At 34.9% G+C, this 17,995-nt stretch overlaps 4 protein-coding genes across 19 annotated transcripts; 2 read left to right on the top strand and 2 right to left on the bottom strand.

Annotated features, from left to right (window-relative positions):
• The first annotated feature begins 5,271 nt into the window (after positions 1-5,271).
• LOC138891658 (uncharacterized) lies at positions 5,272-6,325 on the top strand. Its single transcript, XM_070175341.1, has 3 exons — positions 5,272-5,494; positions 5,787-5,842; positions 6,044-6,325. The coding sequence occupies exons 1-3, from the start codon at positions 5,272-5,274 to the stop codon at positions 6,323-6,325; spliced, it is 561 nt and encodes a 186-aa protein (XP_070031442.1).
• An 810-nt stretch (positions 6,326-7,135) lies between these two features.
• LOC104099504 (putative pentatricopeptide repeat-containing protein At1g12700, mitochondrial) lies at positions 7,136-12,337 on the top strand. Of its 16 annotated transcripts, none has more exons than XM_070192614.1 (7): positions 7,136-9,159; positions 9,290-9,382; positions 9,566-9,803; positions 9,891-10,044; positions 10,304-10,425; positions 10,521-11,438; positions 11,768-12,337. In XM_070192614.1, exon 1 carries the CDS (start codon positions 7,193-7,195, stop codon positions 9,014-9,016), a length of 1,824 nt encoding a protein of 607 aa, XP_070048715.1. In that variant the 5' UTR covers positions 7,136-7,192; the 3' UTR covers positions 9,017-9,159; positions 9,290-9,382; positions 9,566-9,803; positions 9,891-10,044; positions 10,304-10,425; positions 10,521-11,438; positions 11,768-12,337. The 16 variants fall into 16 exon arrangements, with proteins under 16 accessions (XP_070048715.1, XP_018627599.2, XP_009605424.2 ...); XM_018772083.3 differs by having other exon boundaries at positions 9,300-9,382; XM_009607129.4 differs by having other exon boundaries at positions 9,329-9,382.
• LOC104099436 (inactive protein RESTRICTED TEV MOVEMENT 2-like) lies at positions 11,105-13,014 on the bottom strand. The gene is made up of 2 exons (XM_009606453.4): positions 12,724-13,014; positions 11,105-11,878 (listed from the first exon to the last, which is right to left on the bottom strand). The coding sequence occupies exons 1-2, from the start codon at positions 12,836-12,838 to the stop codon at positions 11,229-11,231; spliced, it is 765 nt and encodes a 254-aa protein (XP_009604748.1). The 5' UTR covers positions 12,839-13,014; the 3' UTR covers positions 11,105-11,228.
• Positions 13,015-13,876: 862 nt separating this feature from the next.
• LOC104103410 (kirola-like) lies at positions 13,877-14,921 on the bottom strand. The gene is made up of 2 exons (XM_009611309.4): positions 14,679-14,921; positions 13,877-14,140 (listed from the first exon to the last, which is right to left on the bottom strand). The coding sequence occupies exons 1-2, from the start codon at positions 14,863-14,865 to the stop codon at positions 13,884-13,886; spliced, it is 444 nt and encodes a 147-aa protein (XP_009609604.1). The 5' UTR covers positions 14,866-14,921; the 3' UTR covers positions 13,877-13,883.
• Positions 14,922-17,995: the final 3,074 nt, after the last annotated feature.

Here is a 17,995-nt window from a genome sequence, read left to right on the forward strand (position 1 = left end):
GGTATCATGTAATTATTGTTATTATTAGGCACGATTTCTACCAAGGTCGTACGGCCCATTCCAGAGTGGCGTGTACACTACCGAGGGACGTGCAACGCTATCCATAAATGCATCTATCCTGCCAAGGCGTTCGGCCAGCTCCACAAGAAAGGAGGATATTTTCTTATGTACCTCCGGAAGGAGAGTATACTTATTATAAGATCAATTCGGGAGGATGAACAATTTCTTTTAACAATTAATTAATTTAAACAGAAAAATTTTAGTATATGAGATTCCCATCTTTTACTATATTTCCCTAACAATTCACAATATATTTCAAATAATTTAATTAAATAAAGAATACAATTTACACACATAATTCATGCTTTGAGTCCTAAACTACCTAGACTTTAGTATAGATAGTAGCTACGCACAGACTCTCGTCACCTCGTGCGTACGTAGCCCCCACAATTAACAACAATTTATTTATTTAATACCTATGGGGTAATTTCCCCTCACAAGATTAGACAAGAGATTTACCTTGTCTCAAAGTCCACTTTTTCAATCAAAATGTCGCGAAAACCTCAATTCGTTGCCAAACTATCCAAATGTTATACAAAATAATTAATACATGTTCAATAATTCGAATTTAGGCTATCAAATTAATTACCCAGCCCAAAATGGTAAAATACCTAAAATTCACCCCGGGCCCACGCGTCTTCCGATTGACACTCTGACAGTAGCTGGGAGCTTTAGTTTTGGCTCCCAATTTTCAACTTGGTCCGAGCGTCTTCCGATTGACACTCGGGGCCCTCGGGACCTTGTCCGAACATACCAACAAGTTTGAAATCATAAAACGGACTCGCTCGAACTCTCGGAACATGTAAAACAACATCAAATCTAAAAATCATACCCCAAACCAAATTGATTCAACTTAAAAATTTTAAATTCTTCAAACTTACTCCGAACCCGCCGAAATGTACTTAAACTACTCGGAATGACACGAATTTTTGCGTGCAAGTCATAAATCACTATACAAAATTATTCTCATACTCGGAATTCCAAATGGACTTTAATTACTCTAAAACCTACTCCAAACCAAATTTAAAGAATTTTAAACTTTTAAATAGTTGATTTTCACTATTAAGCGTCAAAACGCTCTCGAGTTATTCAAAATCTGATTCGAACATATGCCCAAGTCCGAAATCATCATACGAACCTATTGGATCCGTCAAATCTCGATTTCGGAGTCGTTTACTCAAAATGTTGACCGAAGTCAAACTTGTCCTTTTAAAGCCAAACTAAGGAACCAATTATTCCGATTTCAACCCGATCACTTCTAAAAATTCTGAACCAACCACCTCCGCAAGTCATAAATTAATAAGAGCACATACATGGAGTTTTATTTAGGGGAACAGGATTCTAAAAGTCAAAATAATCGGTTGGGTCATTACACGCATCTCTGATGAACCTTCCGCAAATGCGGAGCCACAAATGCGACCAATGAATCGCAGAAGCGGAAAAACCGTTGGGCAGAAGGGTTGCATTTAAGTCTAGATTTAGACTCATTTCTTCATTTCTCTCACTTGTTGGTCGAATATAGAGCTCTTTGAAGAGGAATTTTCACCTAGAACTTTAAGGTAAGAGATTTCTATACAATATAAGTTTAAAACATAGATTATGGGAAAATTTTGACATGTAAAATTTTGAAAATTTTGGGTTTAGATGAAAACCCTAGGTTTTGATAAAAATGAAATTTAACCACGAAAACGATTATGGAATGGGATGAAAATCATATATTTGAGTTTGTAAGGTTATGGATAATAATTATCTTCAAACATTTTCGGAATCCGGGCATGTGGGCCCAGGGATGAATTTTTGGAATCTTTCAATTTGGATTGAGTAATTACTCTAATAGTTAAATTATGAACTTTTAAACATGTATTGAGTAATTTATATAATATTTGACTAGTTTCGGGTTGTTTGGAACCGAGTTAAGGATTTAAAGCATATTTGTGGATCGAAAGTGAGCTTGAGAACGAGGTATGTCTCTTGCCTAACCTTGTAAGAGGGAACTCCTCCTCTTAGGTGTATTTGTTGTAAATTAGTTGTGTGGAGAGCTACGTACACACTAGGTGATGAGAGTTCGTGCGTAGCTAAATTTCATGTGATGTCCGGGTAGTCTTAGATTTACATCATATTTTGTTTGCACTGTTATGTTGATTACGCATATTAATTGTCTTAAATAGAGCTGAGATTAAGGATTTTAAGATTTAAAGTCCCCAGTTTGGATTTCTTATCTTTGGGAAGAATTGAACAATTTTATAATAATTTTGAGAAATTCATGTTCACTCACGTCGCAAGTATTTTCGCGAGCGAGGTAAATTCTTCTACTAACCGTGCAGGATCTGAGGCAGGCGCATCTGGTAGTCATCCCGGCGCGCACTCCTGATACTTCGAGACTTAGCGGTGAGCTGCCTTCCGAGTCTGTTCTGCAGCATCCGAAGTATCTCTTTTGTATTTACTTTCTATCTACTTTATTTCAGACAGTAGTTTAGTATTTTGTATATTCTACTAGTAGCTCATTCCGTTCTTGGAATTTTGCTAGTAGACAATCGATGATTTTGAGTATTTATTTCACCACACTAGTTCTTATAATTGTTTACACTTTATTTTGATAAATTTCTCACCTTTTACTTATTTAATAATAAAAATCAACTATTTCTAAAATATTACAAGAATAGATACATGACGAGTTCACTGTTGGCTTGCTTAGCATCGACGTTGGACGCCATCACGGCCTATAGGAAATTGGGTCGTCACACAATAGATCTGTAAAACAAAATGTGAGAAACCAATATTTATCACATGTCCCTTTTTCTTTCCTAATATCTGTTGGTTTCTTATTTCTTATGGATTTTATTGCTTTTAACCTATCTTCGACAAGTTGCCTCAACTAGACAGTGTCTGTGATTGTGAGTTATATGCATGACGTTTCGCGGGTTGCTTCCTAGATTTTGTTGGTAGCTCTTATCACTTTTGGTAAATATTTGATATAATTGCTTGGTTTTACGTTCTTTTTTTAAAGTGAACAAAATTTAACTTGATTAGAAGAAAAATCTACAAATGGGTAAAAGATGTGCCTTTCAAGAAGTTCACTGAGTTAAAGCTAGTGCAAAATGTGTGACCTTCTAAATTTGCTTCTATAGCTATGTGTTGATTTTGTACAAGATAAGTTTTTTTTGTGACACTTTATACTAGATAAGTGTTGTATGTCTGTAGTGTACGAATGGATGTAATTTATTTAATTTTCCTTGTGAACAAGTTATATTAAAATTATAATATGGGGATTAATCAAAGGCGAAATAAAGTCAATCTTGATTTTCATTATATTTTTTATAGAAATTCCTTGTACATATTTATACAACTGGGTGCTATGTTGGACTCGGGAGGCGCGATACAAATATGGATGATTATTAATTTATGCGTTTTGAGATTTACGTGTTCACCAAAGATAATAACTTAATTACTTATTTCGCTCTTAAATGTCAAATAATGAGTTAAGTTTTTTTTTATATTCACATAAGATACTATGAGTAGCTATTTTCCCCTTTTTATATATTCACATAAGATACCATTTTTCTCACATTTTGATCTATTCACAAAGAAAAGGGAGTACGTAAATAAAGAGTAGATACCGAATATTTAACTTCTCTTGTCAGAAAATGAAACAATATTTTTGTAATTTCATTATAAAATAATTTTCAATATATTTGTATTTTACAACATTTTGTGATAATTCATACGGGTTATATGTTCAGAGAATAGTAGTATAAAATTCTCTGGAGTTTAATTACATCGGAACTTGCCGAAATATTCTAGTTGCAATCACAAGTGAGTTGTTCTACTTCTTTTATATTTTCTCTTTTTTCGAGTTAGAATTTCTTGAAACAAACATTATTGTTCTTTTTGAGTTGATTTTTGTACAATTTATACGGGTTGTCTAATTGATATTTTAATTTGCAATTCAGCTTGAATTCCAATGAAGAGATTTTATCCTGTAGTTCCTTCCAAGCCTTCAAAATCAAGTTCAACACCTCAAAGTTCATCTAACTTGGAAGAAACAGTTGACGAGTCCGAACAATTTTCACAAAGTGAAGAAGTTAATTTAAATCGTTTTGAGACTGATCGAGGGAAAAGATTAGCAATTCAAAAATATCATCCGAATGACTGTGATGCAGTAAGAAGAGCATATATTCAACAAGGTCCTTGATGACCTCGAAATCACAATTTCCCTCAAAGAAATTTTTATGGTCAATTGCGTTGTTTGAATCCTTGATGGTTTTTTGAGTACGATTGGTTGGAGTATAGCCTAACAAAAGATGCGGCATATTGCTTCTATTGTTATTTGTTTCAAGATGAATGCATTAATCGAGGGGGAGGAGATGTATTTTCAAGCATAGGGTTTACAAGTTGGATTAAGAAGGATAGATTTGCTATACATATTAGTGGACCAAACAACGTTCATAATCAGTCAAGAAAGAAGTGTGAAGATTTGATGAGACAAAAACAATCCATTCAAAGTGCACTTGCTAAACAATTTGATCAACAAAAGTTAGAATACCGAACTCGTTTAGAAGCTGCAATCGATGTGATAAGATATCTTTTGAATCAAGGATTATCATTTCGGGGACATCGTGAAGGTGAATCATCTTTCAATAGAGTAATTATATTGAACTTCTTACATGGTACACAAAGCGATGTAAAGATATTGATGATGCATATTAAAAAGCTCTAAAAAATAATCAATTGACTTCTCCATATATTCAAAAGGATATTATCACTGTATGTAAGATAAAAACAATTAAGAGTATTATCAAGGATATAAATGATGATCACTTTTCAATCTTGGTTAGACGAATCTCGTGATGTATCATGTAAGGCAAATGACTATTGTTCTGCATTATGTTGATAGGAGGGAAAGTGTGATTGAGCGATTTATGGGCATCGTTCATGTTCGTGATACTACTGCTTTGTCTCTAAGGAATGAAATTTTTAGTTTACTTACTAAACATTCTTTAAGTCCATCTTCTATATGTGAACAATGCTATGACGGAGCAAGCAATATGCAAGGTGATTTAAATGGTCTTAAGATCTTAATGCAAAAAAAAAAGTAGAGGTTCTCATTTTATTCATTGTTTTGCTCATCAACTTCAACTAACTCTTGTTGAGATTTCTAGAAGATGTGATGAAGTGCAAGAATTTTTATTGTTGGTTTATGATATACTGAATATGCTAAGAGCTTCTTTCAAGCGTAGAGATGAACTTCGTGAATCTCAAGTAGAAGAATTAGAAGAGGCATTACGTAAAGGTGAGCTTGAAACCGATAAGGGCTTGAATCAAGAATTGAGTCTTGCTAGAGCTGGTGATACACGGCGGGGTTCTCATTACAAATCCTTTAATAATTTCATTCTTATGTTTAGCCATGTTATTGATGTGCTTGTTGTTATTGCGGGTAATGCATGTGTTTGAAGAGAAATGTAAGGCAAGGGGATATCTTAAAGTATGTTTAACATTTGAAATTGTCTTCATGTTAATTTAATTTTAGCAATCACAAATGAGCTTAGTGAAGCCTTTTAAAAGAAGGAGCAAGATATGGTAATGCCATGTTACTTGTTGGAGTGGCAAAGGATCAATTGCAAGAACTGAGAAAGAAAGGTTGAGATTCACTTATTAATGAGGTATCTAAATTCTGTATGAAATACGAATTTCCATACATGAATTTGATGAGCTTTATGTTATCCCAGGAAGATCACGTCGTAGAGTTGCTGAGTATACAGTTTCACATCACTACCATGTTGAGGTATTTTATAGAATTATTTATTGGCAATTTCAAGAACTCAATATTCGCTTTGATGAGGTGACAACCGATTTGCTTCTTGGAGTTGCTTGCTTGAACCCGATTGACTCTTTTTCTAATTTTGACATTGAAAAGATATTGAGATTAGGTGAGTTATATCCTGATGATTTTGATAAATATTTTATGGCCGATCTTTGATTTCAGCTTCAGAATTACATTGTTGATGTCCGAGATCATGATAAAAGGTTTTCAGATCTTAGGGGACTTGGTAATCTTTCCACGAAATTAGTAGAGACAAAGAAACATGAGACTTATCCTCTTATTTTTCAACTTGTAAAATTTGCTTTACTTTTGCCAGTTGCTACTGCTACAGTTGAGAGAGCTTTTTCGGTAATGAAATTGATTAAGTCCGATTTGCGGAGTAGAATGGATGATGAGTTTTTGAGTAGTTGTTTGGTGACTTTATATAGAAAAGGGTGTATTTAGTCTTATTCCTAATGAGGCTATTATGAATACCTTCCAAAATATGAAAACTCGTCGAGGAGAGTTGTAGTAAGCTACGTTTTTAATATGATATTGTTACTATATTTGTTTCTTTATCTATTTTTTTAAATGTCGACACCGCTTATGGAAAATCCTTTGTACACCCCTGATACTCGCACTAAGCATGTTGAGATTGATTATCACTTTGTCCGTGACAAAGTGGCTCGAAAGGATCTCTCAGTCCAGTTCCTGTCAACAAAAGACCAACTAGCTGATGTGTTAACCAAGCCTCTCGCTTCTGCCATATTTGAGCTACTTTGCTCCAAGCTAAATGTTGTTTCTCTACCTTTAGCTTGAATGGGGAGTATTAGAGCAAGCCCTACTTCATGGAATATTTTTAGTGAAATCAATCTCCTACATGATAAGGGTTAGGTTCAAAATAGTTAAAACTCTAACTCTTATGTACTCTATTATTACATGTAGACTAACACGAGTGAAGATAAAAATACAAAAAGTTTTCTAGCCTCTTTCTCCTAAGCTAATACTAGAGTAATGTTAATCTAGTCAATTATTTTCTTTATCCAAATAATGGAGTTTTAACTTTCTATTTTTGTATTTCTTCCTCCGATGCAATCATAATTTGTTTTAAAACTACGTTTTTTTGGTGCTAAATCTATAAAAAGAATTGGCTGAAACTCTATTACTGTTAGCTAAATAATGGCCTGAAAAAATTGATTAAAAACAATTGTTTTTAAAAATTAATGAAATATAGGTTTATTTTAAGAAAATGTCACGTGTACAAAAATGTATTTCATCCGTAGCACAAAAAAATTAGGGCAAACAGAATTTCTCTTCAGCAATTGCAATCAGATGACGAGAACTTCTCTGCTGCGTTATTCTTGCAATGGTATTTTTCCCTTTACCTCATTCTTTACTAATTCTCCTTCTGCTTCGGCAATTGCAATCAGATATTATTCTTCATCTCATAGCATTATTGAGAATGTCAAGTGTTTAGATGATGCTCTGAGTCTCTTTCGTCGAATGGTCAGTACGCAGCCTCTTCCTTCTGTTTTTAGCTTCTCCAAATTATTAAAGACTATGGTAAATATGAAGCATTACTCTGCTGTTGTTTCCCTTTTTCGACAAATGCAGAAATCTGATATCCCAATTAGCGATTACATCTTGTGTATCGTGATTAACAGTTATTGCCTAATGCTTCGTACTGATTGCGGATTTTCGGTGTTACCCATTTACTTGAAGAATGGCATTCCATTTAATGTTGTCACATTTAGCACCTTACTAAGGGGACTCTTTGCGGAAAATAAGATAAAAGATGCAGTTAACTTGTTCAAAAAGTTGGTGAGACAGAATATTTGTGAGCCGAACGAATTCATGTATTCCATAGTCATGAATGGGCTTAGCAAAAGTGGCCATACTCAAAAAACTTTCGATTTGCTACGGGTAATGGAACAAGGAAGCACTAAGCCCAATGAATACATCTATAACATTGTTATAGATGCCCTATGCAAAGATAGAATGTTAGATGCTGCAGTTAGCCTTTTTGAAGAGATGAAACAAAAAGGCATTCCTCTGGACATTGTCACATATAATTCATTGATTGATGGTCTCTGTAAGTTTGGTAAGTGGGAAAAGGTTAGGCCTTTGTTCTTTGAAATGGTAAATCTTAATATTTATCCAAATGTGCGCACTTTGGCCATTGTAACAGATGGATTATGCAAAGAAGGGAAAGTTGAAGATGCTGAGGAGGTAATGAGACACATGATTGAAAAAGGCGTAGAGCCTAATGTGGTCACCTACAATGTGATAATTGATGGATATTGCTTGCGCGGTCAAATGGATAGAGGAAGGAGACTTTTCGATTCCATGATAGATAAGAGCATTGAGCCTACCATTATTAGCTATAACATATTAATAAATGGATATTGTAAGAAAAAGAAATTGGATGAGGCCATGCATTTGTTTCGTGAAATTTCTCGAAATGGACCGAAACCTAACATTGTTACATACAGTACTATCTTGCAAGGTCTATTTGAAGTTGGAAGAACTGACTTTGCCGAAATATTCTTTGCTGAGATGCTATCTACAGGGATCAAACCTAATATATGCACCAATGGCATTTTGCTTGGTGGTTACTTTCAGAACGGGCTTGTTGAGAAAGCTTTGTTGCTTTTTCATGAGTTGGAAAGAAAGAGAGAATATACTGATATTGAACTTTACAGTATTGTAATTGACGGATTATGTAGAAATGGTAAGCTCGACGAAGCTCGTGCTATATTTGAGAAGCTTTCTTTAATTGGAATGCCTCCTAATGTGATAACTTACAATATGATAATAAATGGATTTTGTCTAGAAGGGTTGTTAGATGAAGCTAAAGATATGCTTAAAAAAATGGAGGATAATGGTTGTTCTCCAGATAATGCCACTTACAATATTATTGTTCGAGGATTTCTCAAGTTTCACAGAACTAGTGAAATGACAACACTTTTGAAGGAAATGACTGGAAGGGGATTCTCATTTGATGCAGCTACAGCAAAGTTACTTATACACCTTATCGCCGAGGATCCTTCTTTGCTTAACATGATACCACAGTTTCACTCACTCAACAACAATAAACCCAGTGAATTCACACAAGTGGGGATGATATCACACTTTCACTCGGGAAGTAAAAAGTGAATATTTATATCACTTGGTTTATTCTGCTATATTTATCACTATGCTGTAATTTCCTTTTACCTCTGCAAAGGAAATCGCATCTAATGGAAATGCAGAAGCTGAAAGAATCTCAGTTAGAACATCCAAGTGAGCCTATTGAGGAGGTACATCAGTTCTAATATTTGATTGTTATGCCACTCTACTTTATCTTGGAAATCATATTTTATTTCACTCTTAATATGAGAAATGATGCGAGTTATAAGTCTAGGAATAACTTTTTTCAGTGGTGATTAGTGGTCTTCAGGTGTTATAATTTTCTATCATCAATAACAGCTTCCTGTCAGATGAGAAGCTTCTTTCTACGTGACAGAGTGAAGCATGGTGCTGGTATATTCTTCTCCAGGAAACAATACTCTTCTCCGACTTTAGAGCTAAGAAAACTTCGACTTGAATACAATGCGACTTTAGAGATAAGAAAACTTTCGACTAGAATACAATGCGACTTTAGAGATAAAAATAATTTGGCTAGAATACAAGGCTAACAAGTTCCCTATATATCTACTAGTGCAGTTATTCCTTTTACAGAGGAAATGAGCAAAGTAGTCGAAACTCCAGGAGAAGCTTTTACAGCGGAAGTATGGGTTTAATGTTATGGATGCCGTGGTGTTAAGCCTCCAATTATGGATGTCAGTCGCACAAAACAAATGACTGTTTTCTGGTCTTCACTGGCACAAAGCATGAGCAAGCACCCAATGAAGGGAATGCTTACAGGCCGTGTTACCATTTTAAACTGAGATGGCCAACTGAGGTTTGTATTCTTAAGCTTCAACGCTTTTCTTTTCCCCCATTCGGCATCATACACATCTATGTTGACTGATATTTTATCGCTTTTCAGATTTTAGACTTGTTATCAAATTGTTTTTTCTATTAACGATTGAGGTTGAAGTTCTTGAGAAGGCTGCATTAATGTCAAGAGAGGGTTTGCCGCTTAGAACATCTGGGGAAGCTTTCTACTTGAACTGGGCTTTACATTCATTTGGGATAACATTGTAAGTCTAGGAATAGCATTTCAGTGCTCTTTAGTAGTCTTCAGGTATTATGCTGCCGAGGTTGCTTTTATGGCTTTAACAAAATGTTCGTATTCTCCTCCGCCTTCTTTGCACTAGAGCCAAATTGATGTTAAGGAGACATTCTTCAAGCTAATAGATGTTTGTCTTGAGATTAACAAACAAGGACATTTTAATGCTGTTGGAAGACTATCAAAGATTTCACTTTTGTACAGTAAATTGACATCTTTTCCCATTTCAGGCAAATTTTTCCTTACCAATGATCCTTCAACTCTTCTCTCGGAATTGGAAGGTGAACTTAGCAAAACTGATCCTTGCATGGATTCACTCTGTCCATTTCTGGTTGTCAAGAAAAATTCAGAGGTCCGTCTCATATTTCACCATGTACCCATTCCAATTACTGTGATTGGCTTATTATTACCGGTTCTGATGCAACTACGTATTCATGCCTTTGGCAGATGAAGAGGAGATGGCTCACTCTAAATATACATCTCCACAGTCCATAGGTGCTGAAAAGGTTAATGCATGTTCAATGTAAATGAGAAGCCACCTTCTTAGATGGAATCATTGTGCCATTTGCCTAGAGAAACTATATCATCAGCTGCAATGACACCATCCGATTCATCTATCATCCCGAATGCAAATTCTACCGCGACGAAGACTCCAGAGGCATATTACTTGCGTTTAGTGTCCTCTTGAACACAGAGGCTGGCAAGGATGATTATAACTACCATCTGTTAAAATATTTTTATGATTTATTTTCTGAAACATTGAAGTGTTTTGGAAGTTATGTTGTATTAATGTGAACTTAACAGGGTAAGTCCTTGTCATATCTAAGTTGACTAACTGGAACTGCCCGAGTTCTTCTTGTCATATCTTAACTGCTGCTAGATGGTTAAAGACCTCAGATGCAGATACTCTGCTTCCTGATCCCATTTTACAATCACCTTTTCTGCTTTATCTGTCGAGTTAAATGAGCGCTTAGGACTTGGATTTGGTCATTTGCTCTCCCCTTCAGAAAGCATACATGAGATACAGACCATTTCACCTCATTAGCACTTATGATTTATTCAAACAAATTGATTGATTACAGTTTAGAAATTGAATAGTTATTCTATTCACATTCATAGCTGGGAGGAATTGCACATATCCCAACCAATTTTGGGCTACAGGAAAACTTTATCCATTTCTTCAGCTTCGTTCGCAGACTTCATCATGTTGGCGACATAGACCCCACTACCAAGAATCAACAGAGCAACAAGAGTCATTTTCATCATTTTCCTTGGCTTCTTCAGGTTTGCAGCCAAACAGCTAGCGTTTCCGGTTGTTTCATCATCCGTCCAATCATCAGACGATTCATCACTTTCAGATTCACTGTAAGAACTACTTGAGCTACTTTTATCTGCTGGTGATTTTTCTCCAAGATTTCTAGCCTCTGTTTGCTCGGTGGTTTTAGGACTAGTGTTGTTTTGTTCTTCTTTTGCTGGCTCTTTAGCAGAGTTATTAATATCAGCATTATCCTGCTTAGTAAATTCATCTCGTAAAGAGGTCTTCTGTCTTTTAGCAGGGGTATTCTCAGCTTCTGAGGCTGGCAATTCCTGATCATTTTTCAGTGTTGAAGTTATCAGTTTTGGCTGTTTAACATGAAGAATGCCATTTTCAAACTTTGCACTGATTTTACTTTTGTCACAATTTTCTGCAACAGGAAAGTCCTTCTGAAACCTCTGCCATTTATTCTGCCCAATCGGCCTTTGTCCGTTGATCTTCAGAATTCCCGTTCTGGTCAGTTGAACCCTCATCTGTTCCTTCTTGAAACCTGATGATTTCAATCTTCATCAGTGTGTTATCATATATGAAATCAATATGTTCCAGAAGATAGAATTTCAATCTCTAAGGTTAACTATGAAAATTATTAAGAAAATAACAACAGTTGCGCCTGATGTGGATACATGACTTCTCAGATATCTTAGTTGACATAAGGCATGGAATAAGTTACTGTGAGATGTGACATCTTCATCTGATTATGAACTTTTCATTTTCTGGAGAATTGTTAACATTATTCTGAGCATAGCGGGAAAAATCTCATATAGCAGTATAGCATTTTATAGAATCCCTGTAATTTCTCATGATGTTGTAAGGTTAATATCACCAGTGGGGAATCCAACATATACTAGTTGCGCATGCACTAGATGGAGTCGTACTGTATATATGTTCTGTAGAAATTCTTAAAGAATTTTTTATTTTAAGTATCAATATATATTGAGAGGTTCACCCACTGCTTTATTGGATCAGTCTATAAATCATTCTGTCGCAAGTGTATTGCATGCACCATTTTGGCGGGAGAGGGAGGTGAATCCAAAATTTAACTCAGTTTGTTTTACTCTTTATATATGTGCCAACTTGTTTCTCACACGTGCGAGCACTTACATATATATAGTGCGAGTTAGATGCAATATAATCTACTGAATCCACAACAACAACATATTTAGTGTGTTCCCACGAGTGGGATCCGGGGATGGGGTGTACGCAGACCTCACCCCTACCTTGTGTGAGGTAGAGGCTGTTTCCGATAGATGTACTGAATCCACATCTAGTATAAATCCGTCAGTGATGGGAGGAGGAAACAGATGATTAATGACAGGAATGAGTAAAGAATGGCACCTGGAATATTAAGGTGAAGAGTGTCAGAGAGTTCTTCTTGAACCAGCTTTGATGTTGGCACAAAATCTTCATATATTTGAGTTGGTGTAGCAGCTGCAGCTCCCTTTGAATTCATTTCCTGTGTTTCTTTCCTTTCCTTTCCTTTTTGCTAATACGTAATATTTCCTTTTATCCTTTGTCTTTGTTCTTGTTGATGGAAATGAAGTTTACACAGAAAATTCCTCAAAGAGAACTTTGTTGAATTGCTTTCTTTGTTTTCTTTCAGATTACATATTCCTTAACTTATTCCCATTCCTGTTTTTGTAAACCTTTTCTTTACTCTACATAGTTTTTTTGTACAATAAATAAACATGAGAAAAACTCCCACAATAGGAAACCTGAAGTTCAAAATTTGCAGTTCCCTATTGAACAATTTTTCCCGCTGAAGTTTCTTTGGGTAACTTGTGGTATTCTTCCTGCATGCAGAAGAGAGTTTCTTTTATTGTTGGAAATGTATCTTTTGGCACTAGAGAAGTTGGTACACTCTTTGGAGAAATGTATATTTTAACCGCTCCCAAAAATAATAGCCGATAAAATATTTTTGTTTGTTTGTTTTATGTGTATTATATACAAAATATGTATATAATTTATACGTTTTTTGGTTAGCAAATGCAATTAATTTGCCGATCGACCACTTTTGTATTTTTTTCCTATATTCTTCAATGTGGGGTTCTTCATTTCTCCAACCTTCGTCTAAATTGTTTACTCTTTCTTTGCATAAAAGTCCTACTTTATTCATTTTTCGTTACCATAATGTGCTTTATTGTGGAAGCCAAAATTAGCACGAGCCTAACTGTCTAACCGCGGAACAATTCTCATATTATGAAACCCAACGCTGTTATTTAGGAATTACTCAATGTGTTATGAATTTTAGTTTTCTAGTTCAAATTTTTTGGGTCACAAATATCTTGAAATTAAGATTTTCAGTTTAAAATTTAAGGACAAAATAAATAGCACTCTAGATTGGTTGTTTGTGTACTTTCCCTGACCTATCCCTTATTGTACGAGTCGCTTTCGAGTGCCTCAATGACTATTTGTGTAAATATTAATTCCCATATTACCATTAGAGAAATCAAAACAAAAAGGGGCTGAAAAAGAAAGCACACTAATAATTATATCTTTTATTTCTTGAGAAGGTGGGCATCTATATCTTTGGTCAAATCAAGGACTACACCCAAGAAATCGAGAGGCTCAGGGGTGTCTTCAGTTTTCTTCTCGTACACTAATGTCCATGTAGTCCACTGATCTTCACTAGATGTGATAATAGTGAAGTAATTATACAACTCTAACAAATCTCCTCCAATCACTTTCCAAGTGATTGATTTCTTCTGATGATCGAAGGCTTCAATCACTTCCTTAACAATCTTTTCTTTTCCATCTATAATCATTAAAATTCAAAAATACAAGAGATGTTACTCCTAGTTCAATAGTGCAATTCCTCATAAAAGATATAAACATTCATGAAAAAATTATAGATTTGATTATAATGTGTTTGGTATGACTGAAGCAATTTTTCATGAAAAAGGTTTTGTTCTGCAAAATATTTGGAAAATATTTTCTAATATTTGATTGGTGAGTGAAAGATATATTACGGAAAGCATACATTAAAGATAATAATAGTAATAATATTAAAAATTTATAGGTCATTTAATTTGATAAAATTTTGAGTGCTAAAATCTAATAGTAAGGTCTAAAGATTAATTGGAGCAAGTAGAAGAAAGTTAAAAGTTAAAATAGTTGTAATATTTTTCTCTAAGGGAAATGACTTCCGCCTAAAGAAGCTATTTTTCTTCTTTTTTTTTAATGCAAAATGTCTTACTCAGAATATATTTATGGTAATCAAACATAATCAAAATCAAATACACCTAAATATAAGAAAATGATGCATATAAAGAGAGCGGGGAAATGTGTGTTACCCTCGTTGTATTTCCAGATAACGATCGAACCAACTTTTATAATTTGACCTTCATGAATCTCAAAATGGTTGATCTTACTAGGGCTTATGGTGGGTATATGATGAGTATTAACGTGAAAAATATCCTGAACAGAGTGTCCTCCACTCTTCACCTCTAATGAAGCAATCAACTTGCCCTTCACACCCATATTTTCTTCTCTTCGGAATAGCAATTGTTGTGAAAAGAAAGTGGTGAGAAAGTATTCAGAACTTGTAGGTTTTAGTTAGCTGTAAAATTTTAAGTCGTGGACCCCCTTTGAATTTCAGTGGCGTGTCCAGGTTGAATTGATTACTAATTATATATTTTTGACCTTGTATATATAGTATAATTTTTCGGCAAAATAGTCCATGCATCCTCTAGCTCTGCCCCTAGTTAAGGAGGCTATTTTGTTGGCAAACGAAGAGCCGAAGTTGATCCTTATTGATAGCGAGATGAAGAAATCAAGGATATTAATTTTTTTACTTTCTTGGCTAATTTAAAAGCAAGGTTTTTAATTATTTGACTTTCCTGACCAATTTCGAGTGTCATATCTATTTGTTTAATTAATTTCCTTTCCCTTAAAAAATCTATAAGGCCATATGCCTATTGTGTGAGAGAGGATTGTAAATGAATTATATTTCAGCCCCAAAATAATGTCCTTTAAGGATTTGCAAAATATAATCAGAAATGGCTTTGTTAACTTTTCATCAGTTTTTCCAAGTTTCTTTTTTTGCACTTTAAATTAAGAAACTTCTTTCTCTATAAGTTGAGAAGTTTGGGCATAGGGCAACCAAAAGAAAATGTGAATGTCACGTCTCAAATTCACGTGATCTGCACCTAGTATCCTATTCACATTGAACAAACCAACTCATATAATTCATCCGGGTCATATGTGCAATACACGACGCTTGTCCACCTATTAGGGTCTTAGTCTAATGAGATTATAGATTCCCCGCCCTAGGTATATAGGGTCAACTTGACATCAGCACGAGTCTTAATTCCATCTTTTAAAATGTTATTTGTAATTATGTTAAACCCTAATGTCTTACTGCACAAGTAGCTAGATCCAAACTTCACATTTTTGTACAAGAAAGTCAAATAATTAAATCTTTGTTTTTAAATTTGGCCAAGAAAGTCAAATAATTAAAACCTGCTTTCTTCATCTCTCTATCAATAAGGATCCTCTTCCGCTCTTCGTTTAAAATGTCGACTTTAAAATTTATTACTTCTTTCGTCTCATTTTATGTAACTAGTCTTATATGCGCGTGTATCCCACATTAAAAATACAATATATTTGAATTAGAAAAATAAAACTTAGAAAAATTTATGATGAATATTAATCTTATCTTGCTAACTCATAATGAATGATTGTAAAAAAAACTCACATCAGAATATGGCTCGAAAATCATGAAATTCAATGAATTTTGAAATATACTTTACAACTATCTAAAAAAGATTACTTATTCTAAATAGGTAGCCTAGCTCGATTGAAAGCTTGATTAATTTTTATTTTTCTCCTCCGTAATGATTTGTTTAAGCAAGAAATATTAGAGAGTTCTAGATGATCGAGAGTCATAATTCCACACATTAAAGATCACATATTTACTGCGTAACCGGTAAAGTTTTTGCCATGTGACCAGGAGATCACGAGTTCAAGCCGTGAAAACAACCTCTTGCAGAAAGGCATGGTAAGACTGCATACTATAGACCCTTGTGGTCCGGACCTTTCCCGAACCCCGCGCATAGTGAAAACTTAGTGCACCACACTGCTTTATATATATATATATATATATATATATATATATATATATATATATTTACCGCGTGAGATAAATCCAACAAACCAATTATTATTTGTCTTTATTTACATATAAATTATGTGTTTGTGTCACTACTAAAAATTCGCTAAAAACCGACCAAAAATACCGACCAACGTTGGTCGGTTATGGTAAATTACCGACCAAAATGCGACCTTTTACGGTGTGGACGGTATTTTGATGGTCGGAACGGCTTACCGACCAAAGTTGGTCGGAAATTACCGACCAGCTTTGGTCGGTATATTAAAACGACCATCTGACAAGTTTAATTACTTACCGACCAACTTTGGTCGGAAACATATTTTATTAATTTAATTTTACCGATCAAAGTTGGTCGGATTATCTTTCTTTTTATTAATTATTAAAATTAAAAAAAACCGACCAACTTTGGTCGGTAATTGAAAATATATATTTTTTAAAACTAATTAAAATTAAACATTACGGACCAACTATGATCGGTAATCTCAACAATGCAAGCAAAATACCGACCAAAGTTGGACGGTAGTCTTGAATTCTGGGAATTCAACGTTCATTAACCGACCAACTTTGGTCGGTATTTTGGAATAATTTTTTTATTATTAAAAACCGACCAACGTTGGTCGGTTTTTCTGGGATTAATTTTGGCATAAAATGCCTGTTTTGGCAGCTAAACCACCTGCCAGCATACCAATACAACAATACAACAACACAACAACAACAACAACAACAACAACAACAACACAACAACAACAACAACAACAAAAACAAAAACACAACAACAACAACAACACAACAACAATAACAACAACAACAACAACACAACAACAACAACCAAAACATTCAATAAATACTTTAAAACTAACAAATTAAAGTTCAATTGAACATAAAAATCCAAAACCAAGTTAAAATTAATTACAACTAGTTCAAAACTGGTTCTATTTGTCTAGTTCAAAGTATATAAAAGTCAAGGGGTGTTTTGTACAACATCATCATCACCGTCTGATGAACTTTCATCTACAAGACGATATAGAGAACGGTCTTGTGGAAGACGGGAAGCACGATCACGGGGAGGACGGGAGGAGCGATCACGAGCAGGGCGGGAGGAACGATCACGTGAAGGTCGACCCTCTGGAGATGACTCACGAGATTGGGGCAACGGAAAAGCTCCACTAGATAGGAGAGTTCTGATCTGAGCTTGCATGCCAAGGAATTGAGCATCTCTAAGCCTTTATCTTTCCTTGGCCGCTTCTAGCTCTTATGTGAGCTTTGTCACTGTCTCCCGCATAGCGGAGAGGCTCTCCCTATTAAGTTGCTCGCCATGCGAGAAAGTCCCTATTCCTCGCATTCCACACTTATAGCGATGGAAGTTTTTAGTAGGAAGCCCGTATACCTTCCCCATTTTGGACCGCCAACAGACTCCAACCATATTCTTTCAGCATCCTCGTCCGAAGGTTGGGTTGGCTCACCCGATTCACCAGCTGGATGACTTACGGATGAATTCCT

The sequence above is a fragment of the Nicotiana tomentosiformis genome, chromosome 1 (genome assembly GCF_000390325.3).
Source record: "Nicotiana tomentosiformis chromosome 1, ASM39032v3, whole genome shotgun sequence".
Classification (NCBI taxonomy): Eukaryota; Viridiplantae; Streptophyta; class Magnoliopsida; order Solanales; family Solanaceae; genus Nicotiana; species Nicotiana tomentosiformis.

Excerpts from the sequence above, each read along its gene's own strand:
- LOC138891658 (XM_070175341.1), top strand. The coding sequence starts at position 5,272 with ATGCTAAGAGCTTCTTTCAAGCGTAGAGATGAACTTCGTGAATCTCAA. Across the intron at positions 5,495-5,786 it reads TGTGCTTGTTGTTATTGCGG|GAAGATCACGTCGTAGAGTT; the intron begins GTAATGCATGTG and ends ATGTTATCCCAG. Across the intron at positions 5,843-6,043 it reads CACATCACTACCATGTTGAG|CTTCAGAATTACATTGTTGA; the intron begins GTATTTTATAGA and ends CTTTGATTTCAG.
- LOC104099504 (XM_009606544.4), top strand. The coding sequence starts at position 7,193 with ATGACGAGAACTTCTCTGCTGCGTTATTCTTGCAATGGTATTTTTCCC.
- LOC104099436 (XM_009606453.4), bottom strand. The coding sequence starts at position 12,838 with ATGAATTCAAAGGGAGCTGCAGCTGCTACACCAACTCAAATATATGAA. Across the intron at positions 11,879-12,723 it reads TCTTCACCTTAATATTCCAG|GTTTCAAGAAGGAACAGATG; the intron begins GTGCCATTCTTT and ends TGAAATCATCAG.
- LOC104103410 (XM_009611309.4), bottom strand. The coding sequence starts at position 14,865 with ATGGGTGTGAAGGGCAAGTTGATTGCTTCATTAGAGGTGAAGAGTGGA. Across the intron at positions 14,141-14,678 it reads TATCTGGAAATACAACGAGG|ATGGAAAAGAAAAGATTGTT; the intron begins GTAACACACATT and ends TAATGATTATAG.